This window comes from Cariama cristata, unplaced genomic scaffold (assembly GCF_000690535.1).
Source record: "Cariama cristata isolate BGI_N322 unplaced genomic scaffold, ASM69053v1 scaffold16560, whole genome shotgun sequence".
NCBI classification, from domain to species: domain Eukaryota; kingdom Metazoa; phylum Chordata; class Aves; order Cariamiformes; family Cariamidae; genus Cariama; species Cariama cristata.
In genome coordinates this window covers 26,591-43,717 of record NW_009596560.1, presented here as the reverse complement: position 1 = coordinate 43,717, position 17,127 = coordinate 26,591, and the positions used below count along the sequence as shown (strand labels likewise).

At 38.0% G+C, this 17,127-nt stretch overlaps 1 protein-coding gene across 1 annotated transcript in view; it reads left to right on the top strand.

Annotated features, from left to right (window-relative positions):
* Window positions 1–17,127, top strand: part of RGS22 (regulator of G-protein signaling 22) — a gene marked incomplete at both ends in the record, with an annotated part of 48,687 nt that overhangs the window by 19,645 nt on the left and 11,915 nt on the right. Inside the window, 6 exons of the mRNA XM_009706658.1 lie at window positions 4,488–4,682; window positions 9,003–9,095; window positions 9,623–9,786; window positions 12,914–13,076; window positions 13,696–13,854; window positions 15,670–15,729. Coding sequence (XP_009704960.1) covers window positions 4,488–4,682; window positions 9,003–9,095; window positions 9,623–9,786; window positions 12,914–13,076; window positions 13,696–13,854; window positions 15,670–15,729 — 834 coding nt within the window. The remainder of the gene's footprint in view (window positions 1–4,487; window positions 4,683–9,002; window positions 9,096–9,622; window positions 9,787–12,913; window positions 13,077–13,695; window positions 13,855–15,669; window positions 15,730–17,127) is intronic.

The following is a 17,127-nucleotide window of genomic DNA, read 5'->3' as shown; positions in this document are numbered from 1 at the left end:
AGTGGTTGCATGGCTAAAAATTAAGGCCCAGGTCTTTTTTACTCTTCTTATCTTATTTCCAGTGCTGGCCTGGTGGTGACAGCAGAACATCATACAATCAGTGTTACAAGGCAATTGCAGAGAGCTACATGCACATAGCCATTAAAGTAAATACATCAAAACGAAATATGTGAAACTGTTCCATTAGCATAACTAACAGCTGAAATGTAACATAACAAATCAACACATATGCTGCAACATTTGGTATCATTCTCAAGCTTGCCTTTTAAGGCTGTACAAAAATTATTCTTGTTTTCATTGGAACACGGTAAAGAGTCAAGCTGCAACCAATCTACAGGGTCTGCTTATGGAAGAGATGCCTCCCAAATTCTGCGCTCACCTTTGGCACAATAAGATAGTCATTCCAAATACTCCTAAGAGAATGTGGATCAGATTCACACAACACATCGTCATATGTATTTTTCTATTTATTACAGAAAGAAACATCCAGAGTATTCTGTATGCGTTCTGCCTGCTTCCTGTTAGAAACAAGAGCAAACGGATTGCTGTGTATCTGCTACTTATTGTTTCATTTCATAGGCTTTTTCATCTCAGCTTTATGACAGAGTAAGAAAATGCATTCCAAAGTGTATATTCAGTCATCCAGGGAAAAAAAATACAGTGAGAATGAAATCTGATGGATAAGAAAAAGGATGAGTACTGATAATCATCCAGGAACTTATATGGTTGTTCACTATAAACATATGCACAGGAGTGCAAAATAAATTGGGAAGGAAAAGCAATAAAGAAACACATATTGTAGTTTTTGATTAAAAAATAGTTATTTAAAGCTAAAAAGCCATAATAAAGTTATGGGAAGTACAGTATTTTCACACTAGAATCAATTTAGATAAAGGGAGTTACTATTACTGTGAACTTTTAGGGTCAGACACAAGATTTATGTTAGTGGGAAGTGATGATGGGGGTTAAGGCAATTTAGCCTTTACATTTAAGACCAATCAGTGCATTGTATTCTTCCATCATATGATTCTGTCAAGCAGCTGCAAAAGCCCCTCATTTAGATCAGAGCAATATCCATGCCTTTGGGCAGCAGTACAAAACACTTGGACTTAAATATTTTTTATGTTTCTTTCTTTACTCTAGTCATTCTAAGATTGCTTACTGAAACCTTCTCATCTGGGATGAACTCAAACCAAAACCCAAGGCCTGTACAATCCCTTATTTGGATTTGGAAAGTCATAAATGAGGCCAAAGTCTTAATCTGAATTTCCTAAGCATTTCATATCTTCAGATTTGTGCCATTATAAGTGATTTTAAGATGCAAACTCTGACCAAATTTCCAGATAAGGTTTTGGGTTCAATCTATTGCTTGTTCTAATACATTTATAGGAAAATGTATAGCTGGCAGGTAGGGAAATTCTTTGTGTTTTACAAAAGGAACAAAACATTGAATAAATTAAGTATGATGTGCACTTGATGTCACATGCTTAAGATTTTTGTATGAATTTGATAACCGTTAAGTTCATTTAATGTATTTTTTTTCCTCTTGATACTTTAGGAGATTGGCCAATGCAACAGTTTCACTATTCTACTGAGATTCAGAAAACCACAAGACTTCCATGACATGGGAGTCAAAAAAGTCTATGAATATTCCTTTTTAAAGGATAAAATGTATTTGCCCTCTATATCTTGCTAACTTCATTGCCCAGTGTTGAAGGCTGTGAACACAGACACTTCTCCTCCTTTTTTGGCATGTCTAGAACTCTTCACAGGTGGTTTTCCTGCAGTCCTTGCATTCATATCAGTGCAGATCTACAGATGCCCCTGAACCCTCAGCAAGGGACACAGGGATGAAAGCTCCTTCTCATTTCTCCCCTATTTACAAGTGCGTGCATCCACTTTGTCACTTTGTGATGCTATCTTTTTACTTGGTGGCTCAAATTCCATAGCAATGGATTCCTACAAGAATTTAAGCAAAAAGATGGTATCATGCCAAATCCTCAGACACTGTAAATCTATATCCTTTAAAAGGGAAGCAGCCATCTTCATTACAGCACTGAGGGTCTGGTCCTTTGAGTTTGGAAACCTGCACTCCTATAGCTAGCTTAACCACCTCTAAATCTCTGCTTCACATGTATTACCAGCCCTAACTATTGTTTCTGGGAAAAAAAAAGTCTGTCTTTACTATGCTCCAGTTTTGCTTGTGAAATTATACAGGACTGGGGACAGTTCTGCAGGTAGAGCAGCCTGCAAAGGCAGTCCCTAATATGGCAATATATAATGACACTGTTTATGTCAGCAGATTTGACAATAGTTCTTGGCCAAAGCTTCCTTAGTCTGGGCAATTTCTAATTCTGTAGGCTGATATTTTTTGTCAACTCTGAAGGAGAGTAGCAAATATACTCAAGTTAACCTATTTCATACAAAATCATGGGGGAAAGAAGACTTCTGCCCAAGAAACTTGTGGAGTGATTGTTTCGATTTTATTCTTAAAACTGTGCTAAAAGTGATCAACCATTTAAGGAACTAGATTAAATATGTGTTAAAATATTGAGGACCTATTTTGGACCCTTTTTGCCAATTTACAGATCCCTTATGTGGTTTTATGAGTCATAACAGGTGGAGCAATGTAGCCCTAATGACGAATAAAATGGTTAACCCCTCTTTAAAAAGTCTATTTTTAAAGACACCACATCTTTATATCATTGGACTGGTCCGTTCTAATTTGGCTATTTTATATGTTAAATGTTTTGGATCAGATTAGAACATGATGTAACTTAAACTTTACTAGTGTTAGGGTTCTTCAAAATAACTTTCAACTTTTGAAATCACTATGAATCTAATTAATGCTGTCTCTGTTACATTTAAATTTATTTGAGGATTTACTGAGAAGGGCATAATTTAGGATAAAAGAGGTCTTGTTCTTCAGCTAGGACTCTTCCTGTGGATGTCCTCATTCTTTGACCTTACCTTTACACCTGGGACTCTTTATTGCACTGGTGTTGTGGGCCACAATAGCCAGAAACCATTTTTGTTTTCAATGATTATATCTATGTAGAAGGGGGGTGGAATCCTGCATAGACCGTAAATAGAGTAATGATAACAAGTTCTAACTGGAGGATGGATGTCAGCCATTGTAGCCCTGTATTGCTCAGTGACCTGATATCAGGACAGTCTAAAGGGTCTGTTTCAAATTGTTAAGGTTCAAAATAATGGGGATGTAGCCTGGTACTGTTGCTGTTTGAAAGAGAGAGTCTAATAAATCAGAATATTTCATTTAAAATAAAGAAAGATATAATTATTTCATGTACTCATTCTCCCACTGTGCTTGAAATCTAAACACAGCAATGTTTTATTACTGCTTGAATGCAGAGTAAAGGTATTATTTTCTTCTTTTCTACTGCTTTGTACATCTGCTAGTTGCAGCTGGATTTTAGCAACATAAAGAAAATGAGAATTATCAGAAACCTCTGTTCTTCATTGTCAAAACTATATGATAATAAATAGTGAAAATGGGCTCCTCAGTGCCATCCTAGGGAGAAATTTGAAAATTTGAAAATTAGTTAGACAATATGAAGAAGGGAAAACATTTATATGAAATTTATCAAGGCAGCATCTTTTTTGACTTGAGTTCCTAGCTGCAGTCAGAATCATGGTGTATTAGAAAGATATTCTGGAATATCTCTTCCAAGATATTCATGGAAGAAAGTGTTTTTTCTCTGAGTTTTCAGCATTCTTTTTCATAGCAATTTATGAAACATTTAAAAAACAGGAATTTGACTTAGGGGACTATTTAGAAAAAAAATCATTTGAAATAAATAAAAAAAATTACTCTGTGCTTCAAGAATGAGCCACTAGTGAGAAGGAAACATTCTCCAGGTTCAGCTTTCTTCTGTTTGTACGTGTTGAATGGGAAACTCGGTGTGCTTCATAAAAAAAGCATATTGTAATCTTTGCTTTGGTAAGGATTTAGACCTCAGTTGTGCAGTGGTATCTCCTGTTATGGATCCTGTACCATGATGGAGTCTCACCACTGTCAAGGACCTGTGCAAGAAAATCTCCACACAGAATGAAATCTTATAATTTTTCATTAATTTTAACCTTAAATTTACAATTTCCACCTATTCACTCCTTCAAAAGTTGGCCCAGGACATATTCTGCAAAACAGCAGTGCGACTTCATGAAGAGTGCAGTTGCTGTAACGATTGTGATTATCCGTATCTAACTAAGAATCAGCCAAATAACTGCAAGCAAAAATTACATTAAGCATTATTTTGTGACCTAAACATTTTAACAAGTAGGAGCAATAACTGAATTTTGGACAAAATAGTAATATTGGTAAAAACAAGGCAGGTTTAATTAGATATATGTTCAGAATATACAGCAGGGCAGTGGGGTATAAATATGCGTTAATTCTCTCCTTCAGTTGACCGTGACCACTGGAATGGATGATGGCTAAGAAACAATTTTCTTCTGTTTTATTGTAGTTCCTTTATGCAACTTACATTGCCCCATCTGCCAGTATGGACATTGGACTTCATCAGAGTAAGAAAAACATCATTTATCAGAAAATTGACCCAGCATTTGAGGATCTTTTTGACCCAGCAGAAGAATATATCCTCACTGTTCTGCTAGAACCGTGGATGAAGATGGTGGAAGCAGACAAATACACTTATGGAAAGGTAACTGATCTAGATGACACCATGACAAATTCTTAGGTCAGGGAAGAAAATCACAAGAGCCTTCATATGCAACTCTGTTACATTTATAGTCAGGAAAGGAGAAGTATTATAGGATGTTTTGCTCACCTGCTCCTTTCTATGCTAATGCGTGGAGTAGGCTGAGCTTCCTGTGGAGAGCAGACTTCCCATCCAAAAGGAAGGTGCAGGCTTCATAGACCCCTTGGTCTGTGAATTGGGGAGGGACACATCTTGCTATGGCAAAATTTCTCTTTGCACTCAGGAACTGTCATGTTTCTGCAATCTTAGCTTTGATCAAAAGTAATTTTCTTACGATGGTTTGCCCACAAGCCTTCTACGTTTTTAATGATAAGCACAAAATAAGCTGTGTTTCTACAGTGTCAGTACAGTGATGCTAAATCCATATTAACTGTATCGAGTATTTCTTGGTGTTTAGAACTAAAGTGCAGCTACTACTTAGCATAAGAGGAAATGTGATATGGTGATCCAGCTGTATTTGCCTCAAACACTTTTTAGATAGCTGCCCTGGTGTGTAAGGGCTAACGGTGCCCTGCAGGCTTCCTGAAGTAGGTGACTCAATGGCTACTCAGTTCTAATCCCGGAAAGCCTCTGAAGGCTTGAGTTGAGCAGGTTTATCCAGGTCAGAGGAGATGGCTGCAATCCTGACTCGGCTTTTGACAAATAATAATAAGAAATGGTGGAGGCAGTGGTAGATGCTGTGGCGCTCTGCTCTTTGTAAACTTAACTACAAGTTACCAGCTGTAGGTCCAACTTCTGCTTCCAAGTCTTCAACATCTCTCTCTCGGATGTGGACAGAGAAGTTTACAGTGGGTAATCAGGAGTTGGAGGGCGGGAAGTTAGTTCTCGTTTCTGTTTTTCTCTACTATGACCTTAGATGAAGCATCTCAGTTTTTACAGGAAATATCATCACTTACTGCTGATACTTCCATCAGCATGTAATGAGAAGATGCATGCATTGCCCCCTACAAAATGTTTTGAAATCTTTTTGTGGAAGTTTTGTAGTACAGTGTATTTTTGTTACTATATTGTGCATCCATGTATGAACAACGAGGAGAACAGCTACCTAAAATCAAAATTGAGAATGATCTTCTAAGCCTGTTAGGTGGTGGCTAGTATTAAAAATTTAAGGATAAAGTATAAGAACAGAAAAAACCCATAAAGCAGTATTGCCAGCTTCAGCACTTTGCAGCTGAGGGGGTTCATGAAACAGGGGTCTTATCCACATTTTTGTGTTTAATAGTCTTTGATGAGGTGTTTTTTTTTTCCCCATGGGTTTATGTAAATGTGTCTTGAGTCATTTTATATGTTCAGCCTCACTGTAGCAGTGGGTTCCATGGTTTAATCATGCAATAGGAGAAAAAAATGCTTATCTTGGTTTGTTTGCAAAGCACTCCCTGAAAATTTCACCTGTTGCCCTAGTTTTGTATGCCATGGGGAACAGTGAACAATTGTTATCTTCTCACATTCTCAATGTTGTTATGCTTTTATATGTTTCTGCTGTATCCCACTTCAATTACATCTCTTTGAAACTCAAGAACTAGACTATTCGACCTCTCCTCTTACAGGAGGCATTCCATACCTTTGTTACACTTATCACCCCCATCTGTACCTGTTATTTTATATTATTTTGATGAGATGCAAGCAGTACTCAAGATCTGGCTGCACTAAGGATTATCCAGTGGCAGAATGATGTTTTCTGTTTTGATCTTTGTTCCTTTCCTAATTGTTCCTATGATTCTTATTGCCTTTTGACTCCTGGTGAACTTTGAGTGGATGTGCAAAATGTAAGCTAATAGCCATCTGCAATGATTCCAAGATCTCTTTACTAAGTAATAACAACTAATAGAAAGCCCTAATTTGGAGCTCACTGGAATGACTTCATGTTTATTGTCGTTGAATTCAGCTGCCCTTTTATCATGCAGATGCTAAAATGTCCTGGAATCCTGCAGCTTTTCACAGTCAATTTAACTTTTTGCTCGTGGAATCATTTTGCGAACTTTGTGGTCTCCTCACTCACCTCCTTTTCCAGATAATTTCTGAATGTTTAAAAAACCAACCTCAGCGCAGATCCCTGTGAGACTCCAATAGGAACCCCACCCCATAACAAAAGTTATTTATTTCTTTACTTTTTATTTTCTACCTTCTAATTAATTCACAAGGGGACCTTCCCTCTCATCCTGTGATAATTTAAATTCCTTAAGAAACTTTTAAAGTTTGGACATTGAAAAAAAATTACTAAAATGAAATATACTAATCCAAACACATCTGCAAAATATTCTCTTTGCTTTTCAGCATCTTTTCTAAGCTTTCAGATAAATTATTTTTTCTAAGCTATTTCAGCTATAAGTTTATGACCTGCAGAATACTGTGTAATTGATTGATGTTTCCATTAATCTGAAATTTTATTTCCTTTCTATCAGACTACTTTTACAGTCTTTTGTAAATGTATATTTCCCATGTGTATTATCAATGCTAGTTGTCTAGTATCTATTGCCAGTCCTCGCTGAGTCAAGTCACCGACTCAGCCGAGTATTATTATACATAGTTTTTGTATAAAAAGGACTCTGCTTTTGAGCACTCTCTGAATAAAGTGTTTTCACTGCTTCTAGGGATGGAAGAATTCCTCCAAAGTAAGAACGGAAAATGTGAACTTTTGTTTTAAGTTAATGCCTGTGTGAGTTTATATCACCTTGAGTTAACCGAGGGATAATCTATTGCCCTTTCAGTTTAGATGACGCTTTGCTTTGCAAGTGTAGTTACGTGCAGACTTCTCAGTGCCCTAATAGCAGAAACATCTTAATCAGAGCACGAAAAACCAGAACTAAATCCTTTTGAGTGCACAATACATGCGTTTGTGAAGAGTTATAATACACAGACATAAAACGACCTGTTCTAGGAGGCACCAGAGTCTCTTTGTACTAGGCGCAGGCTGATGCTTAAGCACACTCCTTCCTAGCACAAAGACAAGGTCTGCTTTGTATTTTGTTCAGACCCTGGCTCTACTCTTCCCCTTTGTTCTACCATACAGCAGGATATATTTGGCCCATAATGAAACAAGATATTTTATCAAGAATTAGGTGAGTCCAAAATTGTTTATTTGGGACATGGTCAGTATGTATCTACATTTTTATCTTTAAACGAAACATGAAAACAGGAGAGTTCCTTTTTATTGCTGATCCTCATCCTGCCTCTATCTGCTTTCTGTTTAAACTTTCTGAAAAATGTTCTGAATGATTTCCCTATTTACTTTCAAACTACTTTTTTTCTTTTAAAGGCAAGAATACCCAAAAGCACTTTATAACAGTGGAATAGAGTTACGCTGAGCCTGAAGGCATTTGGATAACACGGTGATTAGTGTGGTATTCACATTTAGACAAAAACGTAATGAATATTAATCTAAAAACTTTCTTCTCTCTCTTGCACATAAACTCTTGTATAATAAGACCACAGCTTTCTAATCTTTGTAATGGGCATGCTAATCAGTATAACACATTGGCTCAATTTTGCTAAATATCCTAAAACCTGCACTTGAATGATTTAGTCAGCCAAGAGAGTCACCAAGCTGTTCGTCATGCAGTTACCGATTGTTTGCAGGTAACATGGAGAACTGCTCTAGTTATATACATAAGGCTTCTAATTAAGTTAAAAAATGCCAGGACTTCATGAGTTCTAATCATGCACAATTTATTATTTTAAGGCATTACCTGGTATAAAACTAAGGAAGGGGACAAGACTGAAAGTCTGAAAGCTTTCACCTTCCTGTTTAGATATTATAGCATCTTTCTTATCTTAAATTTCCATTTCTGGAAATCTGTGGCACTCTGTCTTTTTGACATTTCCCACTGAGATTAGTAGTTTTAAGACCTGTTTTTCTGCTTCTCAGTGCCACTTTGACATACAATTTGCTGGTATAGGCAATCAGGTAAGTCTAACACAATATACACAATATAATACATACACAATACACACAATATATTATATACACAATATAATTTAACAATTTTTAACAGTTCTTTTTTTTTTTAAAGATATAGTTGGGATATTTAGTGGTGTTCTGTAGAAATCTACACGTGATCCTACATAGATATGAAAATTTTGTTCTACCAGAGCTTTTGATTGAATTGTTTGTCACAAGGATGTGACTTCTAGTGTCTTCTAAACATCAGTCTCATTAGTGGCAAACATATCCTTTTCTATCCACTGTCACTGGCAAGGTGCCCGTCCAATTCTCCATCTTTCTATAATGTGTACTGTAGGGATGACATAAGATATTTTTATTAGGTGGAGTTGGTGGAAGAAACTCGACAGCTGGACTCCGTGTACTTTAGAAAGCTCCAGACTTTGCATCAAGAGAATGATTCCAAGAAGGATGAGGTAAGACAAGTACCTACTAACAAAAACAAACTCTTTTTCTATCAGAGAGGGTTAACACTTTGAGTATCAGCAATGAAAGACTGACTACATGCCAGTTCGGAGAAGCTAGTCTGATTTCTACCATTCATTTTGGGGAATGATTGACAGCCATTGTGTTACTTACAAACACAGGTCCTCTGTCAGTTACATCAACATCAGAACATTGTATGATTGGAGTCGATGAGACAGTTTCCACTAAAGTCTGTGGAATTAATTTTGGGCCCTTAATCTTGAGTATATACTTCAATTTCAAGTAAATTACAGGCATATATTGGTTTACTTGATCATGGAACCTGCACTCACCTATATGTTTAAAACAAACATAAAACTAAAGCTGAATAAGAGCTGGAGCCCTAATTCAATTTATTTTCTCAGCAATTTAAAAGCTGTTCTACAGAGTCAGAAGTTATCTAATGCAAGGATTACTAAACAGCAAAATATAGAGATGAAAAAAGCAGTTATGCAAGTGAAATAATTTCTTCCCTCAGAGTACTGGTGCTGACACTGGTCTGCCATCCTGTCCTAATGCTCTCAAAGATCAGCACTTGCGTCAAGTTCCCAAAGAATTGGCAGGTCCTAATCTATCTGACCTGATCCACAACAAAGAGAAGTTAGAACAATTCCGGGCTTTTCTTAATGAGCGTTCTGCTGGGTATGTTTCTTCATTATTATTATTTTACCTACTTCTAAGTTCAGGAGAAATCTTTGCTGGGGATCTTGGCTATCTAAATGTTCACAGATTTTAGTCTTTTTTAAAAATGTGTTTGTATATTTATGAAATACACATGCACATTGTTCAGACAACTGAATTGTCTTAACATTTTTGGGGTAAAAATTCTCCTGTCATAACATGTTTGTATTACAGTTCTGCTTTCATTTTCTGCTTTGATTAGTGGCAAACCCCTGAGTAGAGCAATTAGCCTGTAACAAGTAAAAGTTTCTTTTTTTTTTTAGCACAGATTCAATTTAGTACATTTTAAAAATTAAAGCTGGATGTTATAAAAATGTACAAATAGAAGACAGCCATGTTATTCTCACAGTGTGTTTGCACTGATCTGAACAGCATTAAGTACCAACTTGTAGCAGATACAGTTTATGCAGGGTTTTTGAAAAAGCAAGCCCATTTGTTTAAAAATGAAGATCTAAAGAGAAGTTCTAGCAGAAGAAAATGTGAGTTGTCACCTTTTTTTTTTTCCCCCCCCAAGCCTCGCACTCATTTCTATCCTATTTTAGGAAAGGGCAAATATACTTTTTAAGTAACTGCTAGCAAGTTCTTAAATTGTCACTTCCTTCCTCTAACCTGGGTTCCCATGAGCTGACGCTTTGTATATTGTCCCTTGTTTCTAGTCAAGCACTGCTATCATTTTAGATTGGATATCAGTCAGCTTTTTCAAAAGTGTCCAGAGATGGACATCTAGCACAGGATTCCTCTGGGCAAGATTCAATGTCATCACTTCTGCTTACCATCTTAGGTTCCCTTTGTAGTCAGAGACAGAAATACACACATTCTGGACACAATTCTTCTAATTCTGAAGGTAATATCTAAAACTAGTTTGGATGGATCATTCCTAAAGATGGCTATTTCTGCTCACTGACTACAAAAAGACTGTAGGTAATGAGTTCAGAATGAGATTCTTATGCTGTGGTTATCTATGGTCAAGTGACTTCTGAGTTAGTTGTCTAGACCAGTGGTCTCCAAACTTTTTTCATCGTGCACCCCATCAGTAAAATTTTCTTAGCATGCACCCTAATATATTTATTTTTCTGTAAATTATATACATGTGCTACTGAAGTTCTAGTATTTTTTTCCTGCCCTCCAATGAATCATTTTGCACATCCCCTGGGGGTCTCCCCACTTCGGAGACCACCGGTCTAGCCTTCCTCTCTAACTGGGGAAACGGCAGGAATTGCCAGAGAACAGGTCACTGGCTAGGGTGGGGTCCTGGACAGGCACGCTGAATTGCCTCTGGGACTTCCTGCCTCTCTGTTAATCACAGACAAACCCCATCTTAAGTGATAGAGCCAGGCAGAGAAAAGTTTAGTTATGGAGAAATTTTCTTTTGTAAAAATTCATAATGAAGAAAAACATTTGAAAGAGTCTCACAAAACAGTGTTTTAGAGCTGGGTCCAGACCTAGTAACTCTGAAGTCCAGCTGGCATGCTACAGTAAAGATGCTTAACGGTACTATAAGCTGAAGGGATCCTAGAACTAATGCAGTTTGGAAAATTTCAGCAAAACCCAACAAATGTGTCATTTGCCTCTTCATCAAAATTTATGGTTCTGTTATTGCCCAATTGTAAGTGATCCAAGTTTCAGGAAGGACAAGCTGCTGAGTACCTGGGCACAAATTCTGGTAAGAATCTAAAGACAGTTCCGCTAATTAATATTTTGTTAAATATATAGGATATATTCACACAATTGCAGGACAATTTGTGTTACTTTGGGTTAGTGGGTTACCACTTGTTAGTCTTGCCAGGCTAACCGCCTATGCACATGCTCCTGATCTGTTGAAAGGAAAAAGTAGAGTATGCTAGGATAAGCCACACTGTAAACGGTTTAACCTAACACACTTTAGGATTATGTATTTTGCTTTTAAAATGATAGACATATTTGATCGGTTGTCATAGGTAGATGCCAAGGAGTAACTCCATAAACCACAGTAACTTGGATCGCTTGCATTTAGGTGAATTTATTTACGTTGTGATGAACTAGCAAATAAAAGAATTTCAGTCTTAATAGAACTTAGGTCTGTAAGGGTCTCAAAGGACTTTTGAAAGGGGGACATCTGTTCTTAAATCAGTTGGATGCTTTTGAAAGTTTTACTGATAGACTAACACTTTGAAAAAGCCAGTTACTAACCAAATGGAAAAGTGAGACAGATTTGTCTGAATTTAATGTTGCATATTTCCTGCTGCAAATACAGTGAATGTCCTCATTAAAGTGCCCACAAAACCTCAGCTAATAAGATACTGTCAGAAAACACTCATATAAATTAATCTGAAATTGTAGGTATGTCACTTATTCTGTTGTCTGGTTTAAAGAACAAACCCAATATATGTTCCATTAAACAAACTTAAACTGACAGTATACACCCAAGTGATGATGAACAATGTATAGATCAAAAATTGCACATGGAGATTATTTGTCACTTACTATGAATAATGAACTAAGTAGTAGAATTAGTCATTTATGAAAAGGCAGCCCACAAAAAGACCTAGAAACAAAATGTACCATAAATTGTTTTTGTCTGCTTGACTGAGGACTGACTTAAGGTCTAGCACTTCACTCGGGGTAGGAAGGGAGTGATTTCTGGGGCTGACGTTCCCAGCTGTCATCCCTGCTCCTTGCTCAGACGATACAAGGAGGAGGCAGAACAGGAGGTGCCGACTCGTCTCTCGGTGGCTCACAGCCTCAGAACTGCTTCAAATTCTTATCTTTTTTCATTTTTTATTCACTCTGTGAGCTCTGCACTATAACTCTGGTTCACAGACCCTGCTGGATTTAGCAGAGGCACACCGAGGAGGTTACTCGTTTCAGGGTGCCCCAGAAGGGACCCTAAATTAGATCGCTAAGATGTGTGTTTGATCTGCCTGTTTAGCAAGTGCCATGGTCTCACCAGATGGTACAAAGAAAAAAATGACATAAAATTTCAGTCCAATCTGACCTGGTATTTAGAACTTGAACACTTTGGTGGCTTGTGGTTAAACTAATAACTCCCTAGAATGTTGATGAAATTAACTCAATACTGAAATAACATTCTGTTTAAATTTGTTTGCAGCATGGATCTCATGTGCTGGCTAGATATTGAACAGTACAGAAAGATGCTCCACAAGGATAAAGAAAAAAAGGAAGAAAAATCTAAGGATATTAAAAACAAGTACTTAAACAAAAAATACTTCTTTGGACCCAACAGCCCAGCTACCAGAGAACAACAAGACAAGGTACCAGTTAGAAAATCATTCATAAAGAACACTTACGCATACTGAATGTGACTGAGATAAATCCATAAGCAGATTTACTCCAGCTTTTCCCCAAACTATGTCCTCAAATCTCACCTGTATTTTTGGCCAGAAATCTGCTTCTACTCTGGTTGTGGGGGGTCCCCTCCCTCCTGTTCAAGCCCTTCCTCCCCCGTCCTTATAGAACATATCTCTTAAACCCTGATCTGAGGCTGCAGCCAGAGCAAGTACAATACAGCTCAGAAAAAGTGTTAAAATGGCTTTCAGGCAGAATGACTTGTTCCAGCTTTCTATTTTAGTATGTCAGTAAAGCCACAGACAGCGAGTCTGAGCTGTGGTACTCCGATATATCTTGATACTTAGGAAATTTACTCGTTCAAGCTGCGGTATTATTTGCTGAAGTCTGTATTCTATTATAGGTAGGGACAAATGTAATCTGTTCCCTTTTATGAAAAGTACATGTGAGCCCTGGGTAAGCATGCATTAAATGCTTTGCTTACAGTTAAGCTCATGCTTTGCTAAATCAAGTATGTAGAGAGATAAAGGACTTTTGGTATACACAAAAGTTTATGTCACGTGTTATTGTATTTGGATTGCTTAGCTAATGCATTCAGGTGGAGGATGGGGACAAATCCTTCATGATCGACTTTCGTCAGCGGTTCTGCTAGAAGTTCAGCAATGTGTCCAGAGGAGATTAGAAAAACAATGGCTGCCATTGTTCCTGGCAGATGAACACCATGGGGCGGAGGGACAAGCAAAGGTAATTTTTTAACAACAGCAACACATCCAGGCATTGTTTTTTATTTGGCTCATAATTTACCATTGGGATAAAATGGTTCAGAGGAAAAGCAGCCCACAACTCACATCCAGTTTACATTGAAAGAGATGCTGTAGCATGTACAGGTTGAAGCATTTAGCTTGATAACTGTGAAGGCAGTTCCTCTGAAGGCTTAGTCTAGCTGACAGTATTATTGTTAGATCCTAAATCTGAAGGAGCTGGTGTTAGCTCTGCTGCCAGCCAGGCTGCCAGGGGAGTAAACTAATCTTTGCTGAGGTGCCGCACTCTCCATATGTCATTTTGTCCTAGCCATACACTTGCACACAGAAGAAATGCTGCTTTGTGTAAAGGATTTGCCCAAGGGGACAAGAACAGAGGCAAATGAGTGGGCTTCCCATGCAGTATTCTCTCTCTCTCTCATGCTGTTTGTATTCTCCCATCTGGAGCTGCAGTGCCTGTAGAAGTGGCTACAGGACTTGTGAAATTCTGCTGAGTGGGCAGGTTAACAGCTACAAGCCTTGTTCCAATTGGTTACTTCAGAAAGTTGCCAGAAAACTGGGAATGAGGAGCCTTTCACTCCTGCTGGCTCATTAGAAAGACTGGGGAATGGGCAGAGCTAACATCTGCCTTTTATGAGAGTGCCTCTGTGGCTGGGATCTGCATAGGGAGATCATCCTGCTGGTGACAGATGCAAAAAGACTTGGTTTTTTTGCACTTCCACAACTGCTCTGAAATGCGAGCTTCACAGCAGAAGGAAACTTGACAGTTCCACCAAGCAGACACATATGCACACTGTATTGATTCATAAAACTTGTTTTCTGTCATCTTTTTAACATCAAGAAGGTTGTCAGAAGTGCATACGAACTGGATCCTTTTCATTGTTTCAGAGCACTAAACAATCTGAAAAGTATAGGTTCTGAAAAGACAAATTGTAATTTTAGTAATGATTATGTTAATAAAAGCCAAATTCCATAACCCTCTGCCATTTTTTAGCTGAACTCTGTCTCCTTTACAAGCCCTAGCACAAGACCATGCAATAAGGCTAAGCTGCCTCCGGGTTTTGAAGCTACCTCATGCCTCTTCTCGCACCTGCTGCACTGCACTGGCAGGGAGAGTAGCCCATGCAGTTTGGAAAATACTGAATTCAACTCTAATAAACAGTTTACAGGAAAGACATACTTCTAATGAGCTTTTAGTCTTTTCCTAACTCCATTTATGTCTGACTGCTCTTTCCTCTTTCTTATTGCAAATTCAGAGGATGAAAAGGTCCTTTGAAGAAAGTATTTTAGAAGAAATGAAACCAGATGACATTCTCCACTTGGCTTCATATTTCACAGTGACCAAACACTGTGGGCATGCTATGTAGTCCTTTTTCAGAAAATCTGCCCTTGATTTGAGGTATATTTTTGCTACAAAGAAGCTGCAGGATCAAGTCTGTAATTCTGATACACTGTCCAAAGGAACTGAAAACATTTCATACCAAAAAAAAAAAGCCCCAAACTTGTTCCTAACATAAGTGGTCCCTCAGAACATTATGGGTAAGGTAAACCAGTGGAAGAGCACAGTTTGACTGCTATTGCCTCTTGTCTTCTCTAACACCGCAGTCTTAATCAGCACGTGCTCATTTGTAGCTGAACAAGGGATGGCATTCAGTGTGGGTCCACAACAAATTTCAGATATAAAGATCCATATGAAGACATTGCAACTATTCTACCACTATGATTTCAATCATTAGAGGGCTGAACATGAAACAAGAAGAGTTAAAAAACGCAATGATAATCTTTTGTTCAATCATAGGTAAGGGACATAACTGAAGATCTTTCACGCCAAAAACAGAAGACAACTAGGATATGGAAGGCAAGTGAAGTTTACTGTGTCTCTTGTGTCTGCAGTTTTACTGTCTTTTTCATTTGGACCTTACGCATCCTTCACAATTTCCCTGCTGACAGTGTAAGGCCCAAATCTAATGCTGTCAAAAGCAAGCAAGATTGTATTGGCTACAGTGGATGGTTTACTCACATTACTGGTGAACTTAGCTCCCTGCTGGATGTCCACAGTAAATTTCTCTCCCTTCCTGGCTGGAGAGGTCATACTTGAAAAAAACGTCTCTTGTCCTGGGCTTTGGAGCACTCAACTTTCCTCAAACTGATATTGTACTGTTAATTCACATTTATCTGTATTTTGCATGCAGTGGACTTATTGGGACAAGCTGTTCATTCCAGCATCTGGTAGTTTATTTATTATTGCAAGTGGATTACGTGCAGACACAAAAGGGAATGTGAAGTATGCAGTGGAGTGGGCAGGTTTAATCATATCTCACAGTATCTGTTTCATTTAGAATTGTATTTTAATCTTACAGCACTGAGATAATATCAATTTTAAACATCTTAAACCTTTGTAATAATACATTTCATCAGATGTTTGCCAGTTTTTTCCTCTTGAAGAGCAGTGAACTCTTTGCGATTGCCAACATACAAGTTGTGTACATTTATTCAGTTGAACTTTTATTGTCTGTTGAAATCAAACTGGAGACCCGGTCACCAATTATCCGTGCAAACCATTAGCTCGAAAGGGATCCAGAGTGCATGTGGGTTCTGTTAACTGAGTTTTCTCTTTGCCTGTTTGTCGGGAAGATGGTTATTTTCCATGTTCTGCTTCAAGGTTGTTGACCCATAAAATAAGCAGTGTTTGTATATTAGTATAGGGATGGGAGCAATGTTTTGTTCTTCCCTTCATGAATGTGACCCAGAAGTAATTTTTCCCAAAAGTTGCCTAAATCCTGGTTAGAGGGGATAGAACATGTTTGGAGAATTGGAGGAGGGCTGAGAAGATCCCACCTTACCAACTTGAGCTGACTTTATTTTAACCAAAGGACCCTTTGGACAGCTACCACCCACCCTCTCGCAAGGGTCGGCTCTCATCCCTGGCAGGCTTTGCAGCAGGACACTAAGCATAACGCCTGTGTTTAAGAGAAGCTGCAGAAAGACCTTCAGTTTAGAACCAGGTTAGATTTCCAGGACTGTCTGCAACGACTAAAAATGTTTCTGTCCCATGCTGACCATTGAATAGCACTCCATCCCTCGAGAACTTCAAGAGTTTTATACCACTGTTAGAAGATAGTTTTCATTCATCCATCAGATAACAAAAGGGGGGTGTTTGGCTTGCTCCTCAGTGACAGCACAAGAACTGTTTGTTCAGGAAGGCAGGCCAGCCTGAACTTCATTTCAAACAAACTGTCCCTGCATAAGCCCTCTT